The sequence below is a fragment of the Lates calcarifer genome, linkage group LG7_2, assembly GCF_001640805.2.
Source record: "Lates calcarifer isolate ASB-BC8 linkage group LG7_2, TLL_Latcal_v3, whole genome shotgun sequence".
NCBI lineage: Eukaryota > Metazoa > Chordata > Actinopteri > Centropomidae > Lates > Lates calcarifer.
Window position 1 is genome coordinate 9,492,403 of NC_066854.1, and position 26,979 is coordinate 9,519,381.

At 39.9% G+C, this 26,979-nt stretch overlaps 1 protein-coding gene across 2 annotated transcripts in view; it reads right to left on the reverse strand.

Moving 5' to 3' along the window:
- LOC108891880 (gamma-aminobutyric acid receptor subunit beta-3) overlaps positions 1-26,416 on the reverse strand; it is a 39,158-nt gene extending 12,742 nt beyond the window's left edge. Inside the window, exons 1-7 of one of the 2 annotated variants that reach the window (XM_018689220.1) lie at positions 25,957-26,416; positions 25,774-25,865; positions 25,561-25,628; positions 11,760-11,980; positions 8,168-8,250; positions 6,732-6,869; positions 378-530 (exon numbers count right to left, since the gene is read on the reverse strand). In XM_018689220.1, the coding sequence (XP_018544736.1) occupies positions 378-530; positions 6,732-6,869; positions 8,168-8,250; positions 11,760-11,980; positions 25,561-25,628; positions 25,774-25,865; positions 25,957-26,036 (835 nt within the window). In that variant the 5' untranslated portion in view covers positions 26,037-26,416. The remainder of the gene's footprint in view (positions 1-377; positions 531-6,731; positions 6,870-8,167; positions 8,251-11,759; positions 11,981-25,560; positions 25,629-25,773; positions 25,866-25,956) is intronic. The other variant, XM_051066042.1, reaches the window with a different exon arrangement.
- Positions 26,417-26,979: the final 563 nt, after the last annotated feature.

Consider the following 26,979-nt stretch of genomic DNA (forward strand, 5'->3'; position numbering starts at 1 on the left):
GATTTTACCCTACGGAGAGGCACGATGGACATCACCATGGACAAAAAATGCTTGCTGCAATATCTCAGCAACAGCTAATTCCAAATTGATTAGCCTATGTCCGAAACAGGGACCTAATTTCTTTTTTTTCTGACTACAGCAGACACAATACAAATGGTCTTCAAATTCATTTCATTTCATTTTGCCCACCAATTTCCAAGCCATTCCCTACAGCCCCCACTAATCCCACATCAGTATGAGGAGTTCAGACTCTCACTCTGTTAATACAAACACATCGCCTTTGGGAATCCATCAGGGACGGAGGGAGTTTGTGGCTCATTTTGTCCCCTGACCTCATCTACAAAAAAAACGAATACCTGCTCGCTCCTGCCTCTTACCTAGAGCCACTCTGGCTGCGGACGCATCATAGTTTATCCAGAAGGAGACCCAGGAGAGGATGGTAATCAGGATCGATGGCATGTACGTCTGCAGGATGAAGTAGCCGATGTTCCTCTTCAGCTTGAAGCTCAGAGACAGTCGAGGGTAGGCACCTAAGAAGACAAGCAGCGCAATTTTAAATCTTCAGGTTGCGAAAAGAAATGTTTAAGGTAGCGTTAATGGTCTATTTAAAAAACAGAAACATAAAATATATAATGTTGACAGTGAAAACAACATCTAACTTATATTATTCCAAGGAGCACGCAGGGACACCTTGTGTTTTTGTTTCAGTTTCCATGACAACTCTGACAGCATGGGTTGGATTTATTGCCATGGTAACAAGTATCCCTTTCACTAGCTTAAACACCCCCCCCCCCCACACACACACACACACAAAACTGTAACCCTATTTCGCGATGATGTGACACAATATTCAGCATGGTGATAAAAATTTCAGCACATTTTGATTTATCAATTCTCCACATCTCATCCACCTCCATAATTCATAAGATGATTCGGAGGGATTCAGCATTACTGCAGGAATAATAGCTGTATAAATGCATGTAGCAGCGCCTCTGATGCTTCATAACTCAAGAATTTGAAATACTGTTCCTCAACATGATTTGCTATGAGAGAGCATTTCCAGCATTACTTTTCCATGACCTGAAATATAAACAGTATCTGTACATGAAACTCCGACATAAGGGCGTTGTGGGACTTCTCATCAGTCTCCCAGCGTATGTCTCTTTATGGATTGAATGTATGGTTCGTTACTCCCACTATTCTTAGCTATTTTTCCATTTTCGTTTTATATTGGAGGAGAAATGGGGGCCATTACGCTGTAATTTCCAATCCGTGGGTTTCAGCCAAAGCTACTTGTGGCAAGCGTGGGTCCAATTGACTGCACACTCGTGTGCAGAGTTGGCTAGAGAGTCACTCTGAAATAACACGCCATCTCATTAAGATTCAGTGCCTACTGTATGTCAGACTGCAATAAAAATCCCAATATGTTATTTTAAAGCTTGACTGTTCGTCAAATGTTATCATCTACGGTAACTGCTATTGACTGCTATTGACACTGATTTATATTTAGAGGACCCAATTTGAGCAAATATATGCATCTATATGGGAATCATATTAGTAAATGTTATTTAATTCATCAGGCACATGGACTTTTCTTCAGGGAAACCTGTTTCTGTAGTGAACCACAATGTACTTGAGTGTCACTGTGCATATGCAGTTCTTTTCTTTTTGGTTAAATTCTGCTTTGCATAAAGCTCTAAACTGTACTAATACACCGCCGTTTACTGAGAAAAATATATGCATAATTAAAGCCTGTACCAAACATCAACAAACACTCTTGTGTCACAGTTTGTGTTGAGCATCATGAATATTATACTGTATCCTGTAATCATGCAAGATAAAGATTTCACCTTATTAATCCAGAGATGTCTTTGCTGGATGTGGCGTGATGTGTATGCATGTGCATGACAGATGTCACAAATACATAAATGTAATATCAGTAGTGTTATAACCCAATAATTTATCCAATAACTGATTGCCTTCAAATGTCGTTTTCAAATGTCCAACCAACAGAACAAAATCTAAACAGATAGAAAAGATAAAAGCAGAAAATTTTTGCCATCTTTGCTTCAACAATTACTGAGTAACAAAAAACTGCTGTCGATTAATTTCCCGTTGAATTGACACGTTGTTTTTGGCTAATGAGCTTGACAGTTTTTGTGTTTGGCTCACTAAAAGTCCAAACAGCTAAAAGACAGACAAGAACTTTGCAGAACGTCAAACATTGTAAAACTAGCATAAAGAGATCAGCTCACAGTCAAGCATATTATAAAGCTGGCTGGTAGAAACACTTATATAAACACACAAACAATTCCACACTTATCACACTTTTATGATCCTCCTATATTTGGCTCATGTTTGCTGTCAACACCCAGCTCTGGCAGCCGTGAGCACACTCCCCACACGCTGAACATACACTTCATTACAGTGAATATGGGAACAGACTGTCACAGGTCTTAAAATATCCCATTAACTTCGTTTGATGCATCCTAAACGGTAGCTCTTCCAGCCCTAAATCTGAACTGGGTGTCTTTGCAGTAACAGATGCAGAAGTGGTTTAAGAAAAGAGGAGGCTGAGGTTCACTCGTGTGTGGGTGTAGAACTGCACTGGCTGTAACTGCTACACCAAACAACATCCGCGAGTGGGAGGAACACCATGTGTGAGGCTGAGGAGGAGAGGGAGGAAGAAGAGGAGACGGGATGCAGGGGTGATAATAAAAAGTTGATTTGATAATGACAGTGCAACAATAGAGTCTGGGAGGGCGGCTGGGTAGACGGGAGCGCCGAGGAGTGGGAGGTCTGCTCTCTCTTTTTTTGTCTCTTTTGTCAACCTCATGACAGGGGTGTTGCAGTCAAGTTTTGCATGCAATGACAGACTGTGCTCTAACCAGTGGCAGCTTTCATCTCGCAACAAAACGGGTCTTCGACGGAGCCACCGACCCCATGTGTGCTCAATGTGAGGCTCTCTGGTTCAGCTGGTTAGGGTTTTTGGTTTTTATTATTAGCTTTTCTGAAACCAAAAACTCTAGAGCAAAAGTACAAGGAAGAGATTCAAAGCCTTAGTCTGCTCCAACGTAGCTACAACTGTTAGCATATTTAAGACCTGTTTTACAAGATTCTTTTTTGTAAACTAGGTCAATTTGAAACATTAAAAAGTCACCTGCAGACAGTGTTTTCAACCAACTGATGAGAATAACATTAGCTTAATTGGTTAGCCAGCTACAGTTGCCAGCAACGTTGTAGACAAAATCTACAGTTACCACGTTTGTGGTCAAAATCACAAACATCAAAATCAGTGACATTTCCACTGTTTGGAAAAGTAGTAGTAGTTATGGACTGTGGGCTTTGACAGGCATAGCACATGACTGAACTTAAGCTAAGGAGTACGCAAGGTTCTGTGCTGACTTCTGTGTACTACGGTTGCTGTGGTAGTCGGTGTTACACCATGTTACAAGGTGTTCAGGCGCACAGTGATTACATAACTTGTCCACCGGCCCCACCCATTTGTTTCATTTTCATGTATCAATGGTAGCGTCCAGGTTCATCAAACTGAAAACTCTTACTTATTTGGACGGCTTCAGACGCAGTGTCTGCTGCATGCAATTGTAAAATGTCAGTGTAATCCATAGAACTGACGTTGTCAAAGGTTTATTACTATTACTACCCTGGCATCATTACCCCGTACCCTCCAATTTGTCACTGCGGCTACTGTTCTGCAAGGGCACCAACTGTGCATACGCTCCTGCAAGCAAACTCCTGGGACTAGAGAGAAATATAATTAAAACAACTACACGCCCGTGGTGTCTGCAGCAGGTTGCACATCTGCAAGTGAGTATAACTGAGGCCTTAGTGAGTGGTCAGTTACTGACATTGTCAAAGCCAAAGAAAATACATTCTTTATAATCATTTCCTCAGAATCTATTAGATGGCCATTTGGATTATTGATTGATATATTGATAACTGTCCTATCCCAATCATGAACTCAAGAAGACATGGTTAAATTCATAACACTGTTGCTTTATCATTACCTTTAGGAAGTAAGGTATTCATCTTTATGTGCAGAGGGGACAAGAGTCTAACGGCATATTGATGAATTCTACAGCTATATTAATTAAAGATTTTGCACTTTCGGGGCTATTTTCAGAAGCTGTTAACGAAGCTTTTCATGTTTTCTAAAACCCACAAACTTGATGGAAATTCAAGGCCCGCAATGTCAAATTACAGCAAAAACATGAAATATGGATGTTATTGAATATTTAAAGCTGTTATTATCACAGCTATCTTGACACAACAAGGATGACAATGAGGATGAAGACAGTAAAGATGATGAATGTGCACAATGCACAAAGAACACACACTTAAATGTCACCTAACATAGCCATGTTAACTGGTCATGCATGCATTTGCATACGGGAATGTGTACTGTATGCACACACAAACAGGCAGTGTTTGTATGTGTGCTTAGAGAAGAATAATTGATGTTGTGGGCCTCATACCACATGAATATATAATGTCCTGAATCCTGGGATGTTTTTCTGTCAGAGAGCAGGATAATTGGCATCCAACCACACCTCTTACAAGAGGGAGGAAAAGATATACTAAAGAAGGTTGGGGAGTAAAAGAAGCAGCAGGGGGTGAGAGAGATACCAAGACCGAGCAGAAAGGAGGGATAGGAAGGGAGAGAAAGGGGGAGGGAATTAAAGCTGGCTAGTGGCACATGTAATGGAGGGAACCTGGTCATTAGCCAGCCTTGCTGGGAGCCTTTGATGTGCTTCACACATCCTGCCAAGAGCACGGGAGCAGACCACTGGACACTAAACTTTAATAGTCGCCACCCACAGGGGACATGCTGCTTCTCGCAAACAAGTGCACTCCAGTGTGCTTGCCTTAGCACATTCACATGATTCACAGATGAAGACAGAGACGCGCAGATACTGTACACAGCCAAGGATGACGGTAAACGCAGTGCAGCACATGACAGTGAAAATGAGGACGAAAGGATGAAATATCTCGAGCAGCGACTCAGGCACTTGTGGGAGAGGGATCAAATTCTTTGCTGTGTATCTGCACTCAAAATGTTAAAAAAAAAAGAAAAGAATGATTTACTGTTCATGTCCTTTTCAGACCGGTTGAGGCTCTTCCTCATGAGCATCATGAGCAACTTCTGTGAGAAACGATGTTATTATTAAATGTCACAGAGCTTTTATTTCCCCACTACGGCTGTGGAGAAGCCGCCTCTCTGAATGTGTCTCCACTGACCAGATTATATGGCAGTTGGTTAGGGAGCGTCAATAAAGTTCTGTATCTAGGCCTAAATGTGCACATAAAAATCTGATTAATTTAGGACCCTGGCATACCATACATAAAAACCAAAGTTCACAGAATATATTAGAATACCCCTGCGGGCAATGAGGATTGTTAAATTAGTTTTGTGCACTTCTCCAAGTTAGCAACACAGATTAATTACAACATTAAATATGATACTGCAAATGTTTTTCTTATACAGTGGTTTGACAAATTGCCTTAAGGCGTTGCCCTGTCTTCTAATTATCTGCCACGAGAGATGAAATGCTCTAAAGAAAACAGCCATTGTGAATCTATAAACAACACTTGATTGATGTCTTTCACAACACCAGTTAATGACGACGCCAACGTCAAAGGATTTACAAGCCATTTACACCTCTTCCTTGTGTTTGCATTTATGTTTCATTTTTGACCAATTAATATTCATTTGAAGTAGTTTAAGGTATTGGATTTATAAATTTACCATTAAATGTATCATCTAAACACAATATATAATATAATATAATTAATTATGATGCCAAACTTAAGTTGAAGACAACTGGACTTCTTTTAGCTTCTTGAAGACGTTTCACCTCTCATTCAAAAGGCTTCCTCAGTTCTCAAAAATGGTCGGGGAATCGCAGTATTTAACTTTGAGGAGGTGGTCCTGAGGGGCCATCTGGAACGTCCATCTTTAAACAGAGGTGGTGGCCTACGGTGGCCAGTTGCGTACCAATTTGAATGGAGCAACAACAAAATCAAAATCTGACATTTATGTGGTTATTTCCTTGACTTGCCAGTGCTATTAATCAAATCTGATCGAACCACACTCAGATCAGATCAGCACATCAGCTAACTGCTATCTAACTGACTATTAAATTCGGCATAAATAATACATAAGGATGCTTTAAGATCAACTCCTTACTGTCACACTGATTGATTGTATTGACTGACTGAATTGACCGAGGTCTTCAGCTACTTTCTGTTAACGTCAGCATGTTGGCTGAAAACAATAACCATTAATTCCAACGTCATCTCTCAGAGTCAAGAACCACCTGACATGGCCATGATTTGTTCTGTAAATCACACCGTTTACGGCATGTTTAGGCAAAGTACCGTTCCAACATCCTTGCATCAGCTGCTGTTTGTTGAGGGATACTTCAAAGGCAGTGCATTTCCTCACTTCAACCCAATTAGAAGCACTGACAAACACAACTTTGGCTCTGAGGATTTAAGATCAACAGATCAAGCTTTGGCATGGATATGTTTGCTACAGAAATTGATTAAATAATCAGCTTGAAAATAGGCCAGCGTTTGATATGAACAATATCATCTGAAATGTAATATCCACTCGTCAGCCTGTCATGTATTATTCCCAAAGGAAATCTAGTGTGTGATGGCCAAAGGCCAGAAAACACATACACAACACGTTACAGTACATTATTTACCTGTGGAAAAGACAACGTTTCTGGACACCAACTTGTAATCGACAATGGAGAACTGAGGCAACTCGATCCGTGTCACCCCCGTTACAGCCGACTCGCCTCCTTTCCAGTAGAACTCAATGTCGTCCGTGGTGTAGCCATCTGCACAAGAAGGAACACACATACACCAAGGTGTAACCATCTGTCTAACCATCACTGGAGACCAAGATATTCAGTGTTGCTGATCATCCAACTGGGCTGTCATTTGGGACGAAAAAAAAAAACATGTTTGAAGTTGTTTCCAAGAACCAGACGTTGCTTTGAAAAGAAAGTCAGTTAATAGGTTCATTTGAGTTCACGAAAATGTCAAAAGAATTCAAAAATAGCTGACATTTCCTCTGTCCTTGGTAGCTCTTGCTTCACTTTCTGGATTTTTTACTTTTCTTTTCATTATTCCAAAATAAAGCTATTTACAAAACAACTTAATAGATCGTATACTGTATGTAAGAAATTGGCCTACAAGAACGGCAACAGGATTCATGTGTCCCTGATAATCTTAATCCCTGTTTCCTAACCTACTATATAATTGGTGTACCCTGGTATGTCAGGTTTAAATCAGTTCCTGATTAGGAGGCTAAAAACCCAGCAGCGTTCTTGAGGTGTCTTCAGGACATTCACTCACACTATGCTGGTAGATAGTGGTGCATTGGCATTATGCAAACTTAGAGGAGAGCTTTCCTACGTGAAAACTAAACTTGATATCTCAAACTTCAAGCTGCTCTGAATATTTTTATATTAACAATGGATTGAATCACTATGTGTAATGTGAAAGGTGTTACTCGTAGCGAACTCCCCGAAAATCACCAGCTATCTCTCTGGTTTTAGCATCTTTCAGATAATTGTTTTGGTTTTACAGTAGGCAGCTTTAATGTTTTGATTTACTCAGTGTAATCTTTGTATTATTCTGCATAACATTTATTAGATGAAATCTTGATGTAGGGCTGCTCTCACTCAGTACCAGTAGAGTTAACAATGAGAACCAGAACCAATGATCTACCAGGGACACATGGATGATGGATGGAAATTTCTCAATTCATAAATTTGCACAGGAGACAGTTGTATAATTTCCTCTGTGGCTATGGAGGGAGGTTTCTGAAAAAAATAACCTTTATGATGTCATCAGGGTCATCTCTGCAAGTCCCCAACCTATCAAATCAACGGGATACCCCTTTATGATTTACGTCATTAGTCATAGTATTGTCATGTCAAGTAAACCCCATCCTTCCTGTACAGATTTAAAAGAAATACTACAACACTTAATAGAAAAAAAAACATGAGCCTGGTTTGATACTGCTCCTCTCAAACTGTAACACTTCACACATGAGGCCGTGTTGGTTTTCTTCTCAGCCTGCGCAATGTGCTGGATGTCAGCCCTGAAGGCATTCGGCCTTTCTACTCACAGCTCTCTATCTCCAGAGTGCAGTTCTGTTCATCCAGGGGATACCTCCTGAGATCCATCATACATGCTGCTGTTGTAGTTATCCTACAAAAGACGAGACAAATGGGGGAAGAGGGGAAGCAAGAGAGAATATATTTTAGATACTATATGTGATTTACACAAATTGTATTAAAAGAAGCTGGATGGGAAGGGAATAAGGAAGGAATGCATTACTATAATTTTTCTGGTCCATTTGAATTGTTAATGTAAAAACAGCAATGCAGTAAGTAGTTGCTTAACAGAGACGCATAAGGGACTGAGGGAATACAATTAGATTACAGCATTGAGGTGATAGCACTTGACTTGGTCTTATCGTCTTTAAAGGAAACTAAATGTCCATTTGTCTTAACACTAAGTTCCTTGGTTGGCTTCATATTACTGGAAACTACTGGCATTGTCATGTTAAAATAAGATTATGACATTGCCTCCACAGTAAAATGCTGACTGTGAAACTGTATATATGATTATACTATAGATCCCTGACAGACAAGCTGTCCTCACTCTTGTTTTTAATCAATTCATGCCCCTCTCACCTAAACTGGCTGCCCTCCATCCTGAAATCAAGTGAAAATTTGTGCAAATAAATATCACATTAAGGCAACCCATTTTGGCAGAGTTTAGTGCCTGCTCATCTGAACTGGGTCATGAGGAGGTATCCCTTTGTTTATCAGATGTGTGAGCTCAAACGGCTGATAATCAGACAGTTAAAATAAGCAGCAAAGCGAAATGCAAATTCAAAATGATTTAGGCTAAGTCTGGCCTGATTAAAAGCCGGCTGCTTGGCAGTTAGCCACTGAATGTCTTCATTCAGTTAAGACTCAGATGAGGCTGTGGAAACCCATTAGATGATATTATTATACAGCAAATTTACAATAACACAACATCAGGTCTAGAAAATGTAAACATATGGTGATGCACTGCAGTTTTCTGTTTTGGGTTTTTATTGTATGATGTAACATTTTATATATGATAGTATCTGTGAAGATGGAAGCCAGCTTCACCTTCTGATTCTGAGCACCATCAAAGTACACTTAAAGATGTGTATATTTCATATTTTGAATCATAAGAAACAGTAGAGTTGAAATGATTAGCCGATTAATCAGTTATCAAAAATGCCCCAAGATTCTCTTGTTCCATCTTTTCAAATGTGAATATCAAGTGTTTATCTTAGTCTTCTGTTACAGTAAATTGACTATCTTTCAATTTTGTAAAATATATAAATAATAATTCTAAAACTCAACTAATGATTTGTTGTTTCCCAGTCCTTATTTTCATAATAACTGAGCTTTGGAGTTCATTTTTATTTCATTAAATAAACTTTTATTCAAAAATCCTCTTTCAAAAGTCTGTTTTTGATGTTATTTTTCAGTGACATTTTTATTTCAGGCTTCTATTTGTTTCATTTTTGTCAATTTTCATAACGTCATCTTTTATTTTGTAATGTCACTTTCATTATGTTGTCAGAAGTTGCCTCTTTTAAGCTAGCAGGCTCAACAACTGCTACAAAATTTAGCCTGTTATTTCCTGTTAACAAAAACAAGAACAATATCAAAGTAATTCTAAACTGATGGTTGTTGCTGTAAACAAACCAAAGGTACAGTCACAGACACATAAACTAACCTCTCTTTTTATTTAGCCTAACAAGGCTGCACATGCTACATACCAAGAAAGCTAAGTGGTTAGGCTGAGTTTTGAGATTGGTTTATTGCTCAGCATCACAGTGAAGAGCCAGTGCTAACAGCAGCAGCTAACGTTAGCTAGTATATTCAGACTTCAGTTAATTAATGATGTTCCCGAGAGCAAAGAGACAGGCATTCTTTACGGTTGCTCTTGCTAACTGAAGCTAGCTGGCAGTTAATGAAATAACTAGCTGCTCTTGCACAGCAAGCACCTAGCTGACAATTACACATTAAAAGTGACATTATGAAATAAAAAGTTACATGAATTAATAGTGCCACTGGGAAAATATAAACTACAACAGACCTGTGGAAAGTCTGTCATAAAAACTGTAGTGAAATAACAATGCTCTTGGGACATTTTATAGAATAAATGATTAACTGACAAAGAAAAGAATCATTAGCTGCTGCCCTAACAAACAACACGCATCATTTTAAAGAGTGCATTCTTTGATGCCATGATAGGAATCTGTATTCAGCATGTTACTCAGCCTTACCTGACATACATTTATGTAACAGCTCATATCACAAACACCACGTCACACATCTCCTTCTCCCTTTGATCTCTTGAAAGCATTGAGAGGTCTATAAGTAGCCCACAAGGCTAAGTGCTATGAACTCCACTTGCATAATCAACCATGGCTGTATGACTGTAAAGTATGAACACTGACAGATACAAACACAAGCATGCAAGTACACATGCAAACACACAGACAGACACACACACACACACACACACACAGCACACACTTTTCGCTTTGCACTCTAATAATTCAAAGCATGCATCCATATTCATAGGTCACACTAACTCTTCTGAACCTGCCTGTCGAAAAGATCAATGGAAATTCAAAACAAGGGCTTTATGAAACAAATATCAAACAACAGCTGCAAGCTTAGCATTGCATTAATGCACCTTCAAACCTGTTCATACTTCTTTCCGTGAATGATCTCTGACTGGCCCCTCCCTCACTTAAAAATCAAGTGCTGAGGTGCCCTTGAGCATGCTACATAATCCACTGCTGCTCGTCAGCCAGCTGCAGAGAACTGCCAAGTTCTCGGCTTGGGCAACCACAGTCCTGTAATAGTGCTTTAAACACACAGAATTAACTTGACACTAGGAAACATCTGAAAACAGTTTTGACCCTGAGATTCACTTTGTTGCCTGTTTGTGAGGAGTGCTGCTCATTTGCATGGCCCAGAAATTGCACTCACAACATAAATAACCTCAGTTGTGCCACAGTTCTGGGAAACATAGCAAATGATTAAATCTAGAGTGAGTTTATATAGATATATTTTAAAGGATAAGGCTGGTGTTATTCTATATTATTCTTATTGTCAATAAAACCTGTGAAAAGACCAAAATCAACAATGCATTAATATGTCTTTTGTTATTTTCACATTTCTCTAAGTTGTCTGTGGCTGTCAACACAAAGCTGACTTTTTCTAAAAATGGGTCCCAAACATATAGTTTTTTTTATATCAAAATAAATCTAAATATTGTCATTAAAAAAAGCTGGGCACTGTAGTATTTAGGAAACACTACTAAAACAACAGTAAACAGCGTATTGTCAGGGACAGTTTTCAGTGGTGGACTAATACACGTTTTGTTTTTTAGGAAGCAGGAGAGTGTATGTGGAATTCAAAATAAACTGCAGTGGCCAGGTATAACATGTAATCTGTACATTTTTAAAGAGACATTTAAAATTCTGAGGCTACTACTCACTCACATTCTGATTTTGGAGGTAGAAAATCTAAATTTGGGCTGATAAAAGGAAGGAGAAGACTGACTTATAGCTATCAAGATAGTGGTAAAAAGTAGAATGACAACACATACAAGAGCTACAAAAAATTTAATATGTTGTGCAAAGTAGATATTACCTGAGGCCGTAGAGAACGGTTCCGTCAGGATGTAGGCGGATCATGCGGTTTTTCACTGTGACTCCGTGGACGAAAGACTTCTTGTCATTGAGGAAGTAGGTGTCGGGTACCCAGAGCTGGTCAGCAACCCTGTTATCCAGGGTCAAGTTGAGGGGGATTCCTACATAGGCTAGACGCTTGTCCCTCCAGTACTGCTGGAAATACATGGTCAACGTGTAGTCCTGTGGATACAAACAGAGGAGACGAGACAATGAGAAAAGGTCACACTTGATTAATTCTAAATCTTTTATTCTAATTACTTTAATTAAACAGACAAGCTCGAACAAGCTGCTGCAGACCTAAAAAGCAAACATTAACAGCTTTGAAATGTTTGCTCTGCCCATTCCCCACTGTTAGTGCTCCTAATATTTATGTGACATGACATAGCGTCCTACAAGCTGGAGGGAAAGTGGGCCAACTGGTTCACATGCGACAGCCAAATTCTCCGAACTGCCTTTGCCGTCCCTTCTGGAATACAGTAACCCATACAGTAATGTGCCATTGTACAACAACGTGTGGGCAGGGCTGACTCATGTAGCTGCAGCTTCAGAGGAAAATTTCATATAAAATTTCACCTATTATATCAACAAAATTCTCTCCCTTTGTAGTATATTCCCAGTATAGGCACCGTGATTCACAAAGCCCCAGAGTTGAACTCTAATGGTGCCCAAAAGCTTTTTAAACATATGCTGCCTTTCACTTAATTCAAATAGGCTGCCTCTTGGGCTTAATGGGACATTTTGTTCCTTTCAAAATACAGTAAATTACTGTCAATTCTATCTGAATGCCTGTTTTTATTTTTTATACAGTTTTGTTTTATGCCAAGCTGTAATTTGCACTGTACTGTTATTTTCCCTCCATAGGGGACCAAAATGGAAATATGTGATTTAAGTAACACTTTATTGTGCTATCCTCTGAGGTCAAACCTAATTTGTTAGTCTAATAGTCTATTCCCATTTCCCAAACAAAATCAAAAAGACTGAGTCTCAAAGGCTGTATTGCAGTATACAAGAGTTTTGGAGTTCTACCTTCCTGTAAACACAACCTTAGCTGTATTTGCTGGTCAAGCTAGTTGTTAAAGTTAGACTGTGTAACTTTTGAAAGAAAAATAACACATTCCTAATTCTAAGATGAAAACCAACTAAATTCTGTCATAGTTTTACTGCTGCAGTCTTACTTGGTCTGGATCATTTCCATTATTGATCAATCTACCAATGACTTTTAGGCATACTAGTGGCATGGCTCTAGGCTGGTAATATTGGTCTGTTGGTCCTGAGTAAGTAATGATATTCCCCTCAGCTGTACTTAAACTAGCAGCTGAGGTACCTACCAGCTCAAATTGCATTTTACAAAGGGCTTCACGCCTGAGTTAATTATTGGTCTTCTTTTAAATCAATTAATTGTTTGCAAATATCAAAGTGTTTATGTAAGTATCTTTCTGCGTAACCAACTTTCACCATCTGGCACTGAAGCCAAATGAGTATTGGCATGAGTATTTAAAAGTCCAGCCATGAGGATGCTATTAGTTCAGTGCAAATCGAACATTTTTAGGACAGTTGTGTGAGATTAAAAAATAGGATGGTGAGAAACCAATGTTTTTGTTTCGCCTTGATTTGAGTCGAATTTGACCAGAGCACAAACGTCAGCGGCGATAGAGCACGGAGCCTCTCCCTCCTTCCTCCACATCACATAATCCACTTACCCAAGCTAACAGTCTCCCCCCTCTATTTCTGTCTCTTCTCTCAGTCTGTTTGCACCTCTCTATCTCTCTCTCTCTCTCTCCTCTCTTGCTCTCTCTTCCTCTCTCTCGGGGCAATGCCATGATCTCCCCTCTGCCCTGCTGTGGTGTTGAAATGAAACCAGCCTGCACCAAGCTGGCACTGGCAAAGGCACACATGTCTGTTGGTGCTGCAATTTTCAGGTGCACACCAAACGGGAATAAAGATGAAGATTAAAACGGCCACTGCAATGAGCATGGCTTTCCAAAAAAATAAATAAAAAAAAAATAAACATTCATGTGCGTTACGTAACTGAAATAGTTATTTGTCTGTTGCTCTGTCTCAGCACTGTTACTAATGCTTCCAAAACACTTGAGGTTTTGCATTTTCATGAGGTAACTAAAGAATAGAATGAAATAAAGCTATGCAAATTCAGGCAATTGACTGAGAGTTAATAATTCCATTATTTTTACTAATACTTCATACAGTCATTATGGTTTCCAGGTTTGGTTAGCACACAGTGAACAGGAAGATCTTAGTCAGCACAGGATACAGATTGGTCACACAGCATGCAAAGGAAAGGAAAGGAAAGCTCATTGGCACTGAGCCGGAAATGTATAGTGGTAAAGCCATGGCCTGTTTGGTATCAGCAATCTCCAAACATTGGACAGTTCTGGCTGTGAGGCTCAGAATTCATTCCAATAATGTGGGAAGGAAGGAAATATATTTAAAATGTTAGGTAATAATGTAACCATGACCTACTGTGGCACTACTGTCACCTCTCAGTGACAAAAACAAGCAATGTGAAGATGCTACTGTGGGTTGAAATTGTGATGATCATTCTCTACTATTTGCTATTTATTTAGACATTAAACATGTAATCAATAGATCAATAAGTATTTAATATATTAATCAATGATGAAAATGAGTGTTAGTTGCAGCCCTAGAGGTATGTGTGGCAGATGTGTGTTCTGAAAATAATGGGCTAATATCCCACTGGTCATTTTACTCATTAATAATAAGTAGACCTAATCAGTGTGGTCCAAGCAGCTCATGTTGTGAAGCTCCACATTAACACTTAAGTATACACCATAAGAGCCTTGTATCTGCTAAAAGTGAGTAGTCTGAAAAAGTGGAAAGCCAAGTTAGGAAATGTTATATTCTATTTATAGAAAAAATATGACCAAAAACAAAGTACACTTGGTATAGACACTTTAACACTGCCCATGTTGACATCTTGTCTTGCCTAAAATCCAAATCTATTTGTTTAAAAAATGACTGACGCTGACATATGATTATCAAAATATTTGCTGATTAATTTTCTCCTGTGACATCACTTGAGGCAGTTTATTAGATTTCACACGGCAGAGTTCCCCTTTAATCTGGTAATGACATGGCAGGGACTACTTTGTCTGATTCCAAAGGATATACAGCTCTGGTGGATGAATACTTTGGATTAACTTGGGTTTTCTAGGTGTTAAAAAAACACTAACAACTAATTACAAAGATTAATTTTCTCCCTTTCAAAAACCTGCTCCAAAGTACTGAAGCTGATAATCTACTAGCAATAGCATTGAGTTAACCATTCCTCTGCTCTGTTAAGGGATAGGAAAATAAATCCTTGTCAGTTTCCAGGATTTTGTGACATACAGGGCAATAAGTGTTATCAGTCATGGTCCCATTAAAGTAGCCGATGTGGATTGATCCCAGCATGTGGTGGAAATTAAATTTGCTGTATGAATAAGTACTGTAGACTTGCCCTCCCCCTTTCCTCCATTACCACTGTAACTGTACTCTCCATCAAGCCCTACAAATGACTAATGTCTCTTTCACGCTGCCTTCTTTTGACCCTTATCACATCACCCCCTCCAACCCTTTCCTCCTCCCTCTCCCCAAGTGGTATCGCACTTTGGTTATGCATTTCCATCTCCTGCCAGTTTGTCAGCAGGTGGGCAGCCCAGTGAGCGGCTATAGCGCGCACACAAACACACATACACACACACACACACACACACACACGCCTCGTAAGACATAAATGATTTAAATTAACCATGTAGCCTGTACAAACACACAGCCAAGGAATCCTTATCAATCTTGCATGGAGACAATCAAAATGAATTTCAGATGAGGATGAGTTCAACTTTGCAGTACCTGCCCTGAAACTATTATTTTCTTTAGGGAGGGGGGCTCAGATTTTCTATAAACTAGGACTATGGATTATGAATTATTGACAACTCTCCCATTTCCCACAACACATGAATTCCCAGTACACGCCGCTGTTCAGTTATTAGCATATGTTTTCAGCAGAGATAATAACAGTGACCAGTGGAAGCGATTTCTAGCAAGCCTCAATTATTCAATTAACTCGCCTGGATATTCACTTTCATTCAGGGTGTGTGAGAATTCAGATAAGGAGAGTTTTGGCTGTGAACTGACCCACATTCAATTTAATCTCTCTCTCTCATACTGACTGTTATGTCGTGATACCAGCAGAATCTAGGAAAAAATCCTACTAACATTGTTTGTCACATGGCATGTGCTCTCTGGCCCTAGCATATGCTGCGACCGGTTCATCATCATGCGCTGCGGCACAATGGGACCGAGCAGGAAATGTGTTAATAAACTGAAAAATAAAGAATCGTCGCCATTACATCTGACTGAGGCCGCTCTGCTCAACGGGCAAACATGAAAAATAAATGACCGCAGCTCTGCAAGCCCCCCCCCCCACCGACTTAAGTTCACACAAGAAAAACGATGATATGATATGTAATCACCGTGTACTCCATATGAACCCCCGTTCAGTAAAGCAATTTGAGTCACTTCAATGTAATTTCGGGAGCGTTCCCTCGGGATGGCCCTGAGGTGTATATCACCGCAGTGCGGGGGAATCCCTCAATGACTTCCTGCCCCCCCATTCTTCCTCTGCTGCTATAGACGAGTAAAAATAGCACTGTCCCTTATTGGGAGCAAACACGGGGAGGTGATTGAATTGGGCTTTTCCCGTTAAATGACAGCGTTGGACTTCAATATATAGGATAATTTCCTCACTGTCTAATATTTTATGATGTATTGCTTCATAACAAGGAAAGAGGGAGAGAAAGACAGGGAACAACCAGTGGTAAATGTACAAATAGAACATTTTTCTCTTATATGAGCAGAGCTGTGACACTGCAGTACACACAACTGCAGACAATCCTTCTTTTTTTTAGTCACTGGCATATATCATGTTCTATCCCTTGAAGATTTTGCTTTCTTTAAAGACTGTACTTTTTCAGTGGAAAGCTGATTCCCTATCTTTTACAAATTGATGGATTCTTCAATGAAATCTGTCATGTTTGAAGTATTGTATAGCACTATTTCTAAACTGGCAGTCACCTTTGGGGTTTTAGGGCAAGTGCACAATGTGAATGTAGGTTGTTTTTTTTTAATTTAATGAGGTCCCAAAAGTGTGTCATATGCTTAAATAACAGATGCAGTTAGAGAAGGCAGTACCCAGGGGCGAAACAGGTTTTCAGCAGCCAAAGATTAGGTATCATGTAACCCAGGCCTCAAAAGAAAAAGAACAGTAGATGAGTATGTGCTGGTTCAATCTGTGGCACAATGTAATGCGTAGGGCTTCATGCAAGAACCACTCGTATGACTAATTTAAAGTAACAAGATGTAACTTTGCTGAGCAGCGGTGGCCTCTGCAGCCACGAGTGGTAATTAATTCTATTGGGTTCCATGTCAGAGCGGTTAAGTGGTTTTCATGTACAGAAAACAAAGCCTCAATCACTTGACTGGAGCTTTGACTGCGTAGTCCCACTCAGTGAACTGAAACATGGTCCAGCGGTGTATATTACCCATGATCCTGCGCCAAACTCCATCTAGAATTCTTTTTTTTCTGGATATCAGAGATGAACGCTGGTTTTTAATGACTTTAACTGATCTGCAGTTCAGCATTACTCTTGAACTTGCTGGGCCTGATTTAAGCTGCTCAATATCACTCAGTTAGCAGGAGATCGTATCTGCTCACCAAAGTTACATTGAGCAAGAAGTTTTCAAGGAAGTTGTCGCATTCACCAATTTTCTTGTATTTACAGTTTTCTATTAGGTACAAATGAAATTCTTACTTGTCTTGAGAATTAAAGCCAATTTCATATGTTACCAAAATCAACTTTATATATATATATTTACAAAGAAGGTTGACAACATTTGCTCTTTGATTTGTTTTTTTTCAAAGTTAAAAGTCAAAGTCAACTTTATTGTCAAACCTGCTATATGTTCAGTACATACAGAGGATCGAATCAATGTTTGGACATGGGAAACTACAGTATGCAGTTCTGTACAGCAGCCTCAGGGTCTGTGTGCAAGACGATGTATGGGTGAATATTCTGTTATAAAACCTGACAGGGTAACATCACTACTCTTACCAAGGGTATACGTTTTGTGTCACAGCCAGAGAGGGGAGACAAAAGTTTGGAGTAGGTCACTTTTTTAAGACTTAAGTAGTGTTTGTAGTCTGGACTACTATGGCTGGACAGTAAGAGAATAATGTTCAGAAAGACTTTAATGAGAACATCAACCTGAAACTGTAAAAGTGAAGGAGGTAAAAATAGGATTTTTAAAAGTGAGTGGGACATGTCCCCTTTATCCCCAGTGGAAAGTATACACTAAACCATTATACATACTATAACATCTCTTATCCACCACATCATTTTAACTGTCTGCCATCATGGACACATTTTCTTCAGCAAGACTGTTTTTAGCATCTGACTTCATGTCAAATCATTCACTCTTTATTTCTGTCAGGGTACAGATAATTTCTAATTTTGTTGGGTCCCTTTATACCCATTACTGCCTTGCTAAGTTTGTTACATTTTTGTCTGCTGATATAAAGCAGCAGGGCTTGAAGCTCCAAGGTGTGAAATTCTTCTTTTTACTCATATTGTGAATGAACTTTGCCACAAATGAAGCAGAACAGGCAGCCTTATGTAGCAATTTAGGGCGGTCGTTTATGCTAATGATGAAATCTCTCCAACACACACGTCCTCATGAACAGGTCACATTCATCAGGTTGAGACAAGCAATTTATGACAATTTTGTGCAGTAGAGAGAGTTTAGTGAATCTGACCTGGAAGGAAAGCTCACACGAGTGAGATTTAAGATAAGGGCATGAAAATGATCTTGCATAATCAGATTGCTATATTTAAATAGTTTTCATAGGCTTGAAGAGGTAACATCACCCAAAAATTCACACAAAAGGAAGAGATTAGAAAAAAATTGCTGTAGAAATGCATTTTTTTCCCTTCCCATTCTGCTAATCAGCTTGAGGCGCCTAAGATTTATCTTACGACCCCTTTGGGGCATTTAGACCCCAGCACTGGGCACCACTCCTTTATACTGTAATTAATCCAATTTATAAGCTATTATAATATGCATAGCAAGTATATGAGGATCCTGAATATGACTGTGGCTATTACAGTTATTATTATTTTGACTCAGGGGGACACTGGTGGCCTAGGGGTTTAAGGGGCCAACCATAAATGCAAGGACGCATGTCATTCCCGTTCTCCCTACCTTACTTCCTGTCATATCTCTACCGATAACTCTTTTAACAAAATGCTAAAAAAATAACATATCAATAGGACAGTTATCAACCCAATTCTGTGAGGTTTGATTTCTCCTGACCTTTTAATCGATTAAAAAACAAGGGTGTAGTGTTCCTCTGTTCCACTTCTACAGGGGTATTTACTCTCCTTCTCAAACCTCATATATCTGTTGTATCTATTACAGTAAGTGGAATCAGACTGTTGACTGGTGACCTTTGCAATGACACCCATCATAAATCCAGTTCATAGTTTACCTGCCCCTTTTTATTTGCCAGAGCATAACAGCTGCTTGAGTGGCACAGAGGAAGGAAATGAGGCCAGCGCCTGTCAATTTGAAATTCCCCAAGCCAATAGTACATGCAGTGTCTTAAAGGTGTATTCAAGTGAGAGCTGGGCCATTGTTGTGAAGGGACTGTAGAGTTAGAATCAGTAGAATGGGCAATACTCCACCTCCCACCCCCCATTTCCCCTTCAAATGATAAGTCCTTTCAGTCGGCTCGCACTGCAAACCAGGAAGTACCCGCTCTGCTTATTCTAGATCTCAGTGATCATCACTTCATCCTACAGCGTGCTCTCTCCTGAGGCCAATTACATTCCATCAGACAGGAAGCTGGATGCCGGATAAAAGACATGGGGGTATATTAAGCCACTCTCAGAGCACAGAGAAAAGATATGCTCTTTTTGCATAGCTGGAAGACCTATATAGATTAATTAGGGTGACATAGTTGGCAATTTCTGATTCCAAGATTTATCTTATGCAGGAGGACATACAGTGTATGGATGGTGTTGCTGACTGTGACAGGTATTAACCTTAGAGCCTAATAAAATCATCCTGATGTCACTCAGCAGAAATCTAGATGCATACATGCATGTAAATTACCTGAGACATGAAAAACCACTAGAAATCAAAGGAAAGCTAGTTCACAGGCTTGTTGTATTACTGGTGCTAAAACCTAAAAAACAAACCAGGCAGCAGGAACATTTGGAGAGATGGAGAGAGAGATCTTTTCACCCCTCCATAATGACAGATATTTTTTTTTCTTCTTTCTGACACCCACACGCAGCCGTGGGTGTACGGATGACTAGCTTGTTCAGCCTGTTACTGCAACTACATTGACAGTGCAGGCTCTGACCATTTCTCCGTGTGAGTAGCTCTACCTTCATTGTGTCGTAATTTAATTTCCCAAAATTATGATGACTTTCACGAGGCACAGATAATGGGCTCGGATAAAGGGCCTTGATGGCTCTTACTGCAACAGAGAATCATGCCTGTTTGTCCATTTCTGCAAGGGAAGGTCGTGATAATGAAAACACACCTACACACAGTGCCCTTATTTTGCACTTAAACTTTCTTAATAACAGTATTTCATAAAATTTTAAATGCAGGCAAACACTACACTTGTTTCCACTTCCAAACCTTACATTAAACCAAATTTCTAATATCAAAAAACCTTTTAAAAAAAACTAATTTCTCTGATTAGCATTCCAAAACAGCAGTAACAAGTGACACATTTTTCAGGTGATCCATTCTGAAGTCTACAACTTGTTTCCAAGTAAGCAAGTAATCTATTTTGCCTCGCTCTGATCTTGTCCTAGTATGTGTTCCTCATCAGCGGAGGCCCCCGGCACACTACAAACAAACCTCAGAGGTAATTAGTGCGCCCTTCTCAGACGCTTTAGCATCTGCTGATGCGGGGAGCTTGCGCTCTGCGAAGGCGTCGGAGTGGCAGAAACTGACTTTGTCGACCTGCCCTGCCAGGTGGGTTCTTGGACGAGCCAGATGCTATATTCGCTTGCTGTCTCGCAAGCTCGTGGGGTGTTTCGATCAGCTCCCACCTCCACTCTCTGCCTCTCTCCTTTCCCTTGGATTTCTAAGCTCTTCGATCCCTCATTTTCTCTGCTCTTTTCTGTTTGTTTCGGCCATTCAATAAATCTTTAGATCTTATAGTTCTCCTCTCCCCCCATTTCTTTCCAAGTCTCTTGATCTGCCCCAGTGTTATGTCCAGCAAAATTCCCAGAGCTAATAGCACTGCAAAGACCACCTTAGGCTCTGGCATGGATTGATGAGATGAACTCCCACTCCACATCAAATAAAACCAGAGTGGAGGTGGGTGTAAGAGTCAGGAGAATATATTATGTGAAGCAGCGAATACCAAAAACAGGTCCACTTTGGCAGTTTTAGTCAATACAACGTATTTAGGGACTGCCCCCCCCATCATCAAACTGTAATTAATACTTCTTATTAATAACCAAAAGAGGTAAAGCATAAAAAATTTAAGATGGAGTAATTAAATTTGAAGTTTAACATATTGAAGGGGAACTTAACCGATTTTACACTTCAAAGTTTGTTTACAGGCCTTGCAGAGCATTAATGCATATGTGGAAAAAAGTTGTATACAGCCTTTTGCAGCTCCAGCTGTGTGAAGTTAAATTGCCTCAAGTGATGTCACTTGGGTCAGTGTCACTTGGGTCTAAAGACTACAAGTCTGAAAAGGCTGGATTTAGAAAGAAGAGAGTTTAGCAGACCTCTGTACCTCTGTCTCCCCATCTGCAGTGGCTAGTACCTCAAGGCTACATTAGCTGTACAACTGTACAGCTAGCATTTAATCAAAAATGTTTGTGAAGATTCAGGGTAAACTGAAACTGACATATTAGTCATTTAATCTAGTTAGAGGTAATGGGAAAAATAAGGTTATATGGAGATAGGATGCAAATCTTTTTTTTTCCTTTATCAATTCCATAAGGGAATCCCTAAATATAAATTTAGGGTGAGAATAAATTAGTCCCTCCTGTCTTGTTGAAAAAAAGACTACCATCACTAGACCAAAAAGATAAATTGCACAAGCCTTTCTGTTTTCTATGCTTTTTTTCACCCCAATAATGTGTTTACAGTCCCTAATAAACCCTAATTAAGCACCATAAAGCATCTGAAGATGGTAATGTGTTTGTAGTCCATTACAAGAAATCAGTCAGTCTTTTACATTCTCTCTAATGCAAATTTCCACATTAACAAGCACTCAGATATTACCTCGGAATATCTGTGAGAACATTCTATTGACTTGCACTCATTTGTTACTCCTTCACCTCAACCTTAACCCCACAGTCAGTGCCTAACTGTAACCTTTCCAGTCATTTATCTGCAACTTTATTAACCTCTAATTCTCTTTGATTTTATCATTAAATCTCAATACAACCTTTAGAAATGACCCTTTTCTTAATAAGGACATGAGAGTGAAGATCGTGAGAAGATTCACAAGCCCATGCTAAAACCGCAGGAACATTTACTTACAAACTGCATTCTACATGCATTGCTTGTGTTGCATTTTGCAGCACTGTAACATTCCCCATTCCTCTTCTTATAGGAGAGAGAGTCACATCAAGCCTAAAAGTTGGCAGTATTGTTTCTTTCTTCATCTGCAGAGTAGGATCCAGGCTTCATTTCAGCACAGCAAGCAGTCCTTGTCCCAATAAACCTCCAACTTTTAAGACTAGTTTCCCAATTATGCCTGTGGGTCGTTCCACTAGGCCGGCAAAGTGGATTTAGTAGCTGAAATTTTATTGAAATGAATGCAGGACCGAACCTAACAACTTGGAAACTGTCTTATTCGCAAAAGAAACAGAGAGAGCAGCATTTATCTGGGCTGTGCTGTTTAGTGTTGCCGAATGGATGAAGCATGGCACTGTCACTGTCAGGACAAAAGCGCTCATTATCCATTTCACTGCGGAGCAACCCCCATGCTAAAACCGCAGACGGTCCCAGCATTGGATGAAAAGGATCCACCAAATGTCAAATGCTGCTGCAAAAAACAAACAGCTTGACCGGTCTTGTTTTGACTTCAACGCTGGATGACGTCCAGGAATTGTCCATCTAACAAGCACAGATCCACAGATGCACATGTGCGGTCCCTCAGTGCTTTGGTGGCAATGAGAAATAGACCTAATTAATTATCAGTTTAAGCATGATCTCAGCTGTCTGACTCCCTGGTTGATCAACTGCTTTCATCTGCTCCGTGGAGAATAGGCTGCTTGGCGTGCTAGCTAATGTTAGCAACTGAACTGTGGGCAAACAAAGCTTCTACCATGGATTATAACTGGAACAACAGAACAAAACAAATGTATGCTTTACTTTTTAACCTTGTATCTCTGCATGACAGCATTCCATGCAGACTAAGAGCAGTCAGTCTCTCCTTATGTCATATCCCATGGATTTCATTTGAATTCAACAGAAAGGTATTCTAATTTGTTTTTGTTAGCAATGTTATGGTTATCTTTAGGCACTTACAGTGCTTGGTCAAAGTTATGGAAGGATCACGGTCGTTGACTAGTGAAAAAGTCAAAAGCTGGGTTGCAGCCAATGAACTGGATGAATGTGAAGGACAACATGGATCTATCTGAGTTTCCACTGAAACATTAAGTTACTAATAATTAAGTATTATGTTCATTTTAGTGGTTATTTGTTGAGTTGTACTTAACGTGACCGCTGTATTAGTTGAAGCTCTCATTTCTTGCTCTCTTTTGATGATGTTCAATTTGACCATGCATGTTAGTTTCAAGTGTCATTTCTTCGCAGATGCTCTTACAAACATGTCTGTACACTAGAAAGATTAAAAACTGGCTGAATATGAACAAAACATGTTAGAAGCGGCATATGTTCATTTTAGCACTTAATTTCAACACTACATTAGTTCAAGCTTTTTATTATCAATTAACCTGACATGTATTTTCCTGATTAATTGATTAATTGTTTTTCTTTAATATACTTACATACATATATGTAACTTTATTTTACCAGGAAGGCACTTCTTCTATACTAGTGTCTTGTTAAATGATTAATCAATCCTTAATGGATAAAACAGTTAATTAATCGATAATGAAAATAATCGCTAATTGCGTCCTTAAAGCAAGAGATCACAAAAAAAGAAAAATGAGATGTAATAAATTAAATAAAATACCAGTTTCATTAAGCCCAAGTTGATGTTATCAAATGGCTTATTTTGTCCAATCAACAGTCCCAAACTTCAAAATGAGTAATTGACTGTCTCAAACAGCAAATCCTTACATTTGAGAAGCTGGAACTAGGAGATATTTGGTATTTTTGCCTGAAAAATTACGACAGTGATTAATCGATTTTCAAAATAGTTGCGAATTTCGGATGCTAGAAAAAGGTGGCACTTCTCCACTCAAAAAAGTTACTACTAAACAGTCAAAGCCAGGAGCCACCTGGTGAAGTAATCATTGAGTCATTAATATTGATCAGCATCCACCCACACACCACCCACAATATACATAATAATCATTTTCTGATGTGGTGCAGTAAAAGTGTAGCCTTATTCCTCTTTAGTTGACCTGGTCAATAAGGACCAGACATTCTATGCACTGAGTGGATGGTGTGCACACACAGAAGTCCAGGTGTAAACTGCTTCACCCCTGACTGACCTGAATTTGACTCCTTATGACTGTATTTCTTTGGTGACTATTGTTGTAAAAGCACATGGGTTCAGCAGCCAGCACCTCTAATAAAAGTCATAATGGTTACTCCTGCACAATCAATGGCCCGTGAAATGTGTCAGGGTAGAGGTGTTGATCTGCAATCAGTGATTGTGGGTCTTGAAGCCTGGATCCAAACCAATTCCAAGCAATGTCCACTACTGAATCTGGAGCTGGAGCCTTAAAACCCTATTTTTCTGCTAAAGAACTGAAAATGCACCCAATGGGGCGAGACGGTGTCGCTTGTTTCCGGTGTAATTTGGGTCATCGTTGGCTGATATTTTAAGATATAATAGCCTGAAGTTACTTTCCTGCATGTGGGTACACGTGTCAACACGGGGGCAAACAGCCATCCTGCTCACAAATTAGCAAATCCAATCAGAGTTCCCTGATAGCTGTCTGCTCAGACGGCCTCCTGGGTAGACACCTCTGAAACACTGTTAACTGTGGCTCCAGAGGTTAACGAGCAGAGCCAAGTGAGAGCTAAGGTTTCTTCTGGCTGTCGATTTGGAGAGCCCAGCATTACTAGTGCGTGTTCTCCTCTGTCTGTGATGTGCATACGCATTGTATGTGGACTGTATTGATCGTAAAATCACCGCTCCGGCTTTAATCTATCCTCTAAGTGAGTCGGGTGCTGCTGTCTGAGGATCAGCATTGTTGGGAACAGGAGCAGGAGGCTGTATTATGTTTATTTTTTTACACCCAGGCTTCTGTGCATGTATGGCAACCCTGTGTGTTGGCAGATAAAGATGTTTTATTGCTTACAGGAAACCCAGCCCTCCATCTCAGCAATCACATAATGGTTTCAGAGGAAAAAACTGGATTTACATCAGCACTTCCTAGCAAGTAAGCAATGAAATCATGTTGTATGAATGCCAGTATCAGCACAGAGACAGAGACAGAGACAGGACTGCATGCATTATGTGGTTGAGTAAACACCATTTATGTGATGTAAATTGAACTCACCATGTTGACTTCTGACACCATGTCTATGCTGGCCACGTCTATGCTCATTCCGACTGCAACAGGGGCCCCTGGAAGAGGTTAAAGCAGCAGAATATGTATATAGGCCTACACCTCTACACCTGACCACAACACTGTGAATGGCGCCAAAAATAAAGCTGCCTGCCTACGGCGTGAAGGAAGATTAAAAATGTGGGGGTAAACAGCGGCACATACCTCCAAAGTCCGGCCTCAGTCGGATATCATAACCCTTCAGTAGTTTATCCACCGTCTCCTTCACGAAAGACATGTTGCTCGGTTCATTGACGCTGAAATGACAGCAAAAAACATGAGGGAAACATCACCTTCAGTCAGCGCCGGGCTATAACCTTGACTTCTCAAAATGACAAAAGCACTCACCTTTTCGCGCAACACACAATCGAACCGACAACCAGTGCGGACAAGACGCGAAATTGACGAACACCGTGCAAAGAAAACATCACCCTTTTCCTGTTTTTCCTGTTTTTCTTTTTTTTTTCGTTGTTTACAGCCACAACAACAGCAAAGAACCCCCCCGATCAACAGACGGTTCCGGACGCTCTTCAAATCAGAGTAAATCCATTGATCGCCCTCCAAAAAGGAGAAAGTCGACTCAAGGGGTGGGAAAAAGTCAGCAGCTCGCTGTGGATGGAGTCAGATATGAAATATGGGCTGACATCGCCTCCCTGGCGTGAATTACTGGCTCCGCTTTTCTTTGCCGTCTCTGACTGTGCGAGAGGGCTCTTACATTCAGGAGCTGAAGCGCATATTGATGAGCAGGGCGTACAGGGATGCTGCTGCTGGTGGCGGTGAAGGCACTCGGCTTGTTCAAATGAGAGACGAAGCCCAACACTTACACACTGTAAAAAAGTAGCCACCAGTAGCTGCAGCATAGTCTGTATACTCAAGATTTTTTTCTTTATGTGGTTAAATATTCCAACAGGGAAAGTGTCGAGCCCAGTTGCCCTTCTTTCTAATGCAAATGAACTTCTTTCTAATCCTTGAACTGTTTTAATTGAGCTGCTAATAAGTTCTCTTTCTATTTTCAGAGCAGTAAATTAGTAGGATATGGGTGTTAAAGGTCAGTCCAGCAATTTTATCAATGCATTTTCAATAAGTTGTGGAATTCATAAAAGAGAGATTAAAAAAGGAACAGTCGAAATTGAAGCAGCAGACCCAGAGATCCTTACTTTTCATCCGTATGGGTCAAGCTATGAAAATGTTGAATCCTACAATTCCCAAAATGCAACTCTGTAGCATCTTTTCATTAGACTCTAACTGAATTGGTAAATGCCCATATCTTTCAAACTCCACATCCCAAGATTGTAACATAGGTTTGAAGTCTGAAGCCCTGTTTCAAAATAACTCTGATGACATCATCAGGGTCATTTTTAAAATAACATC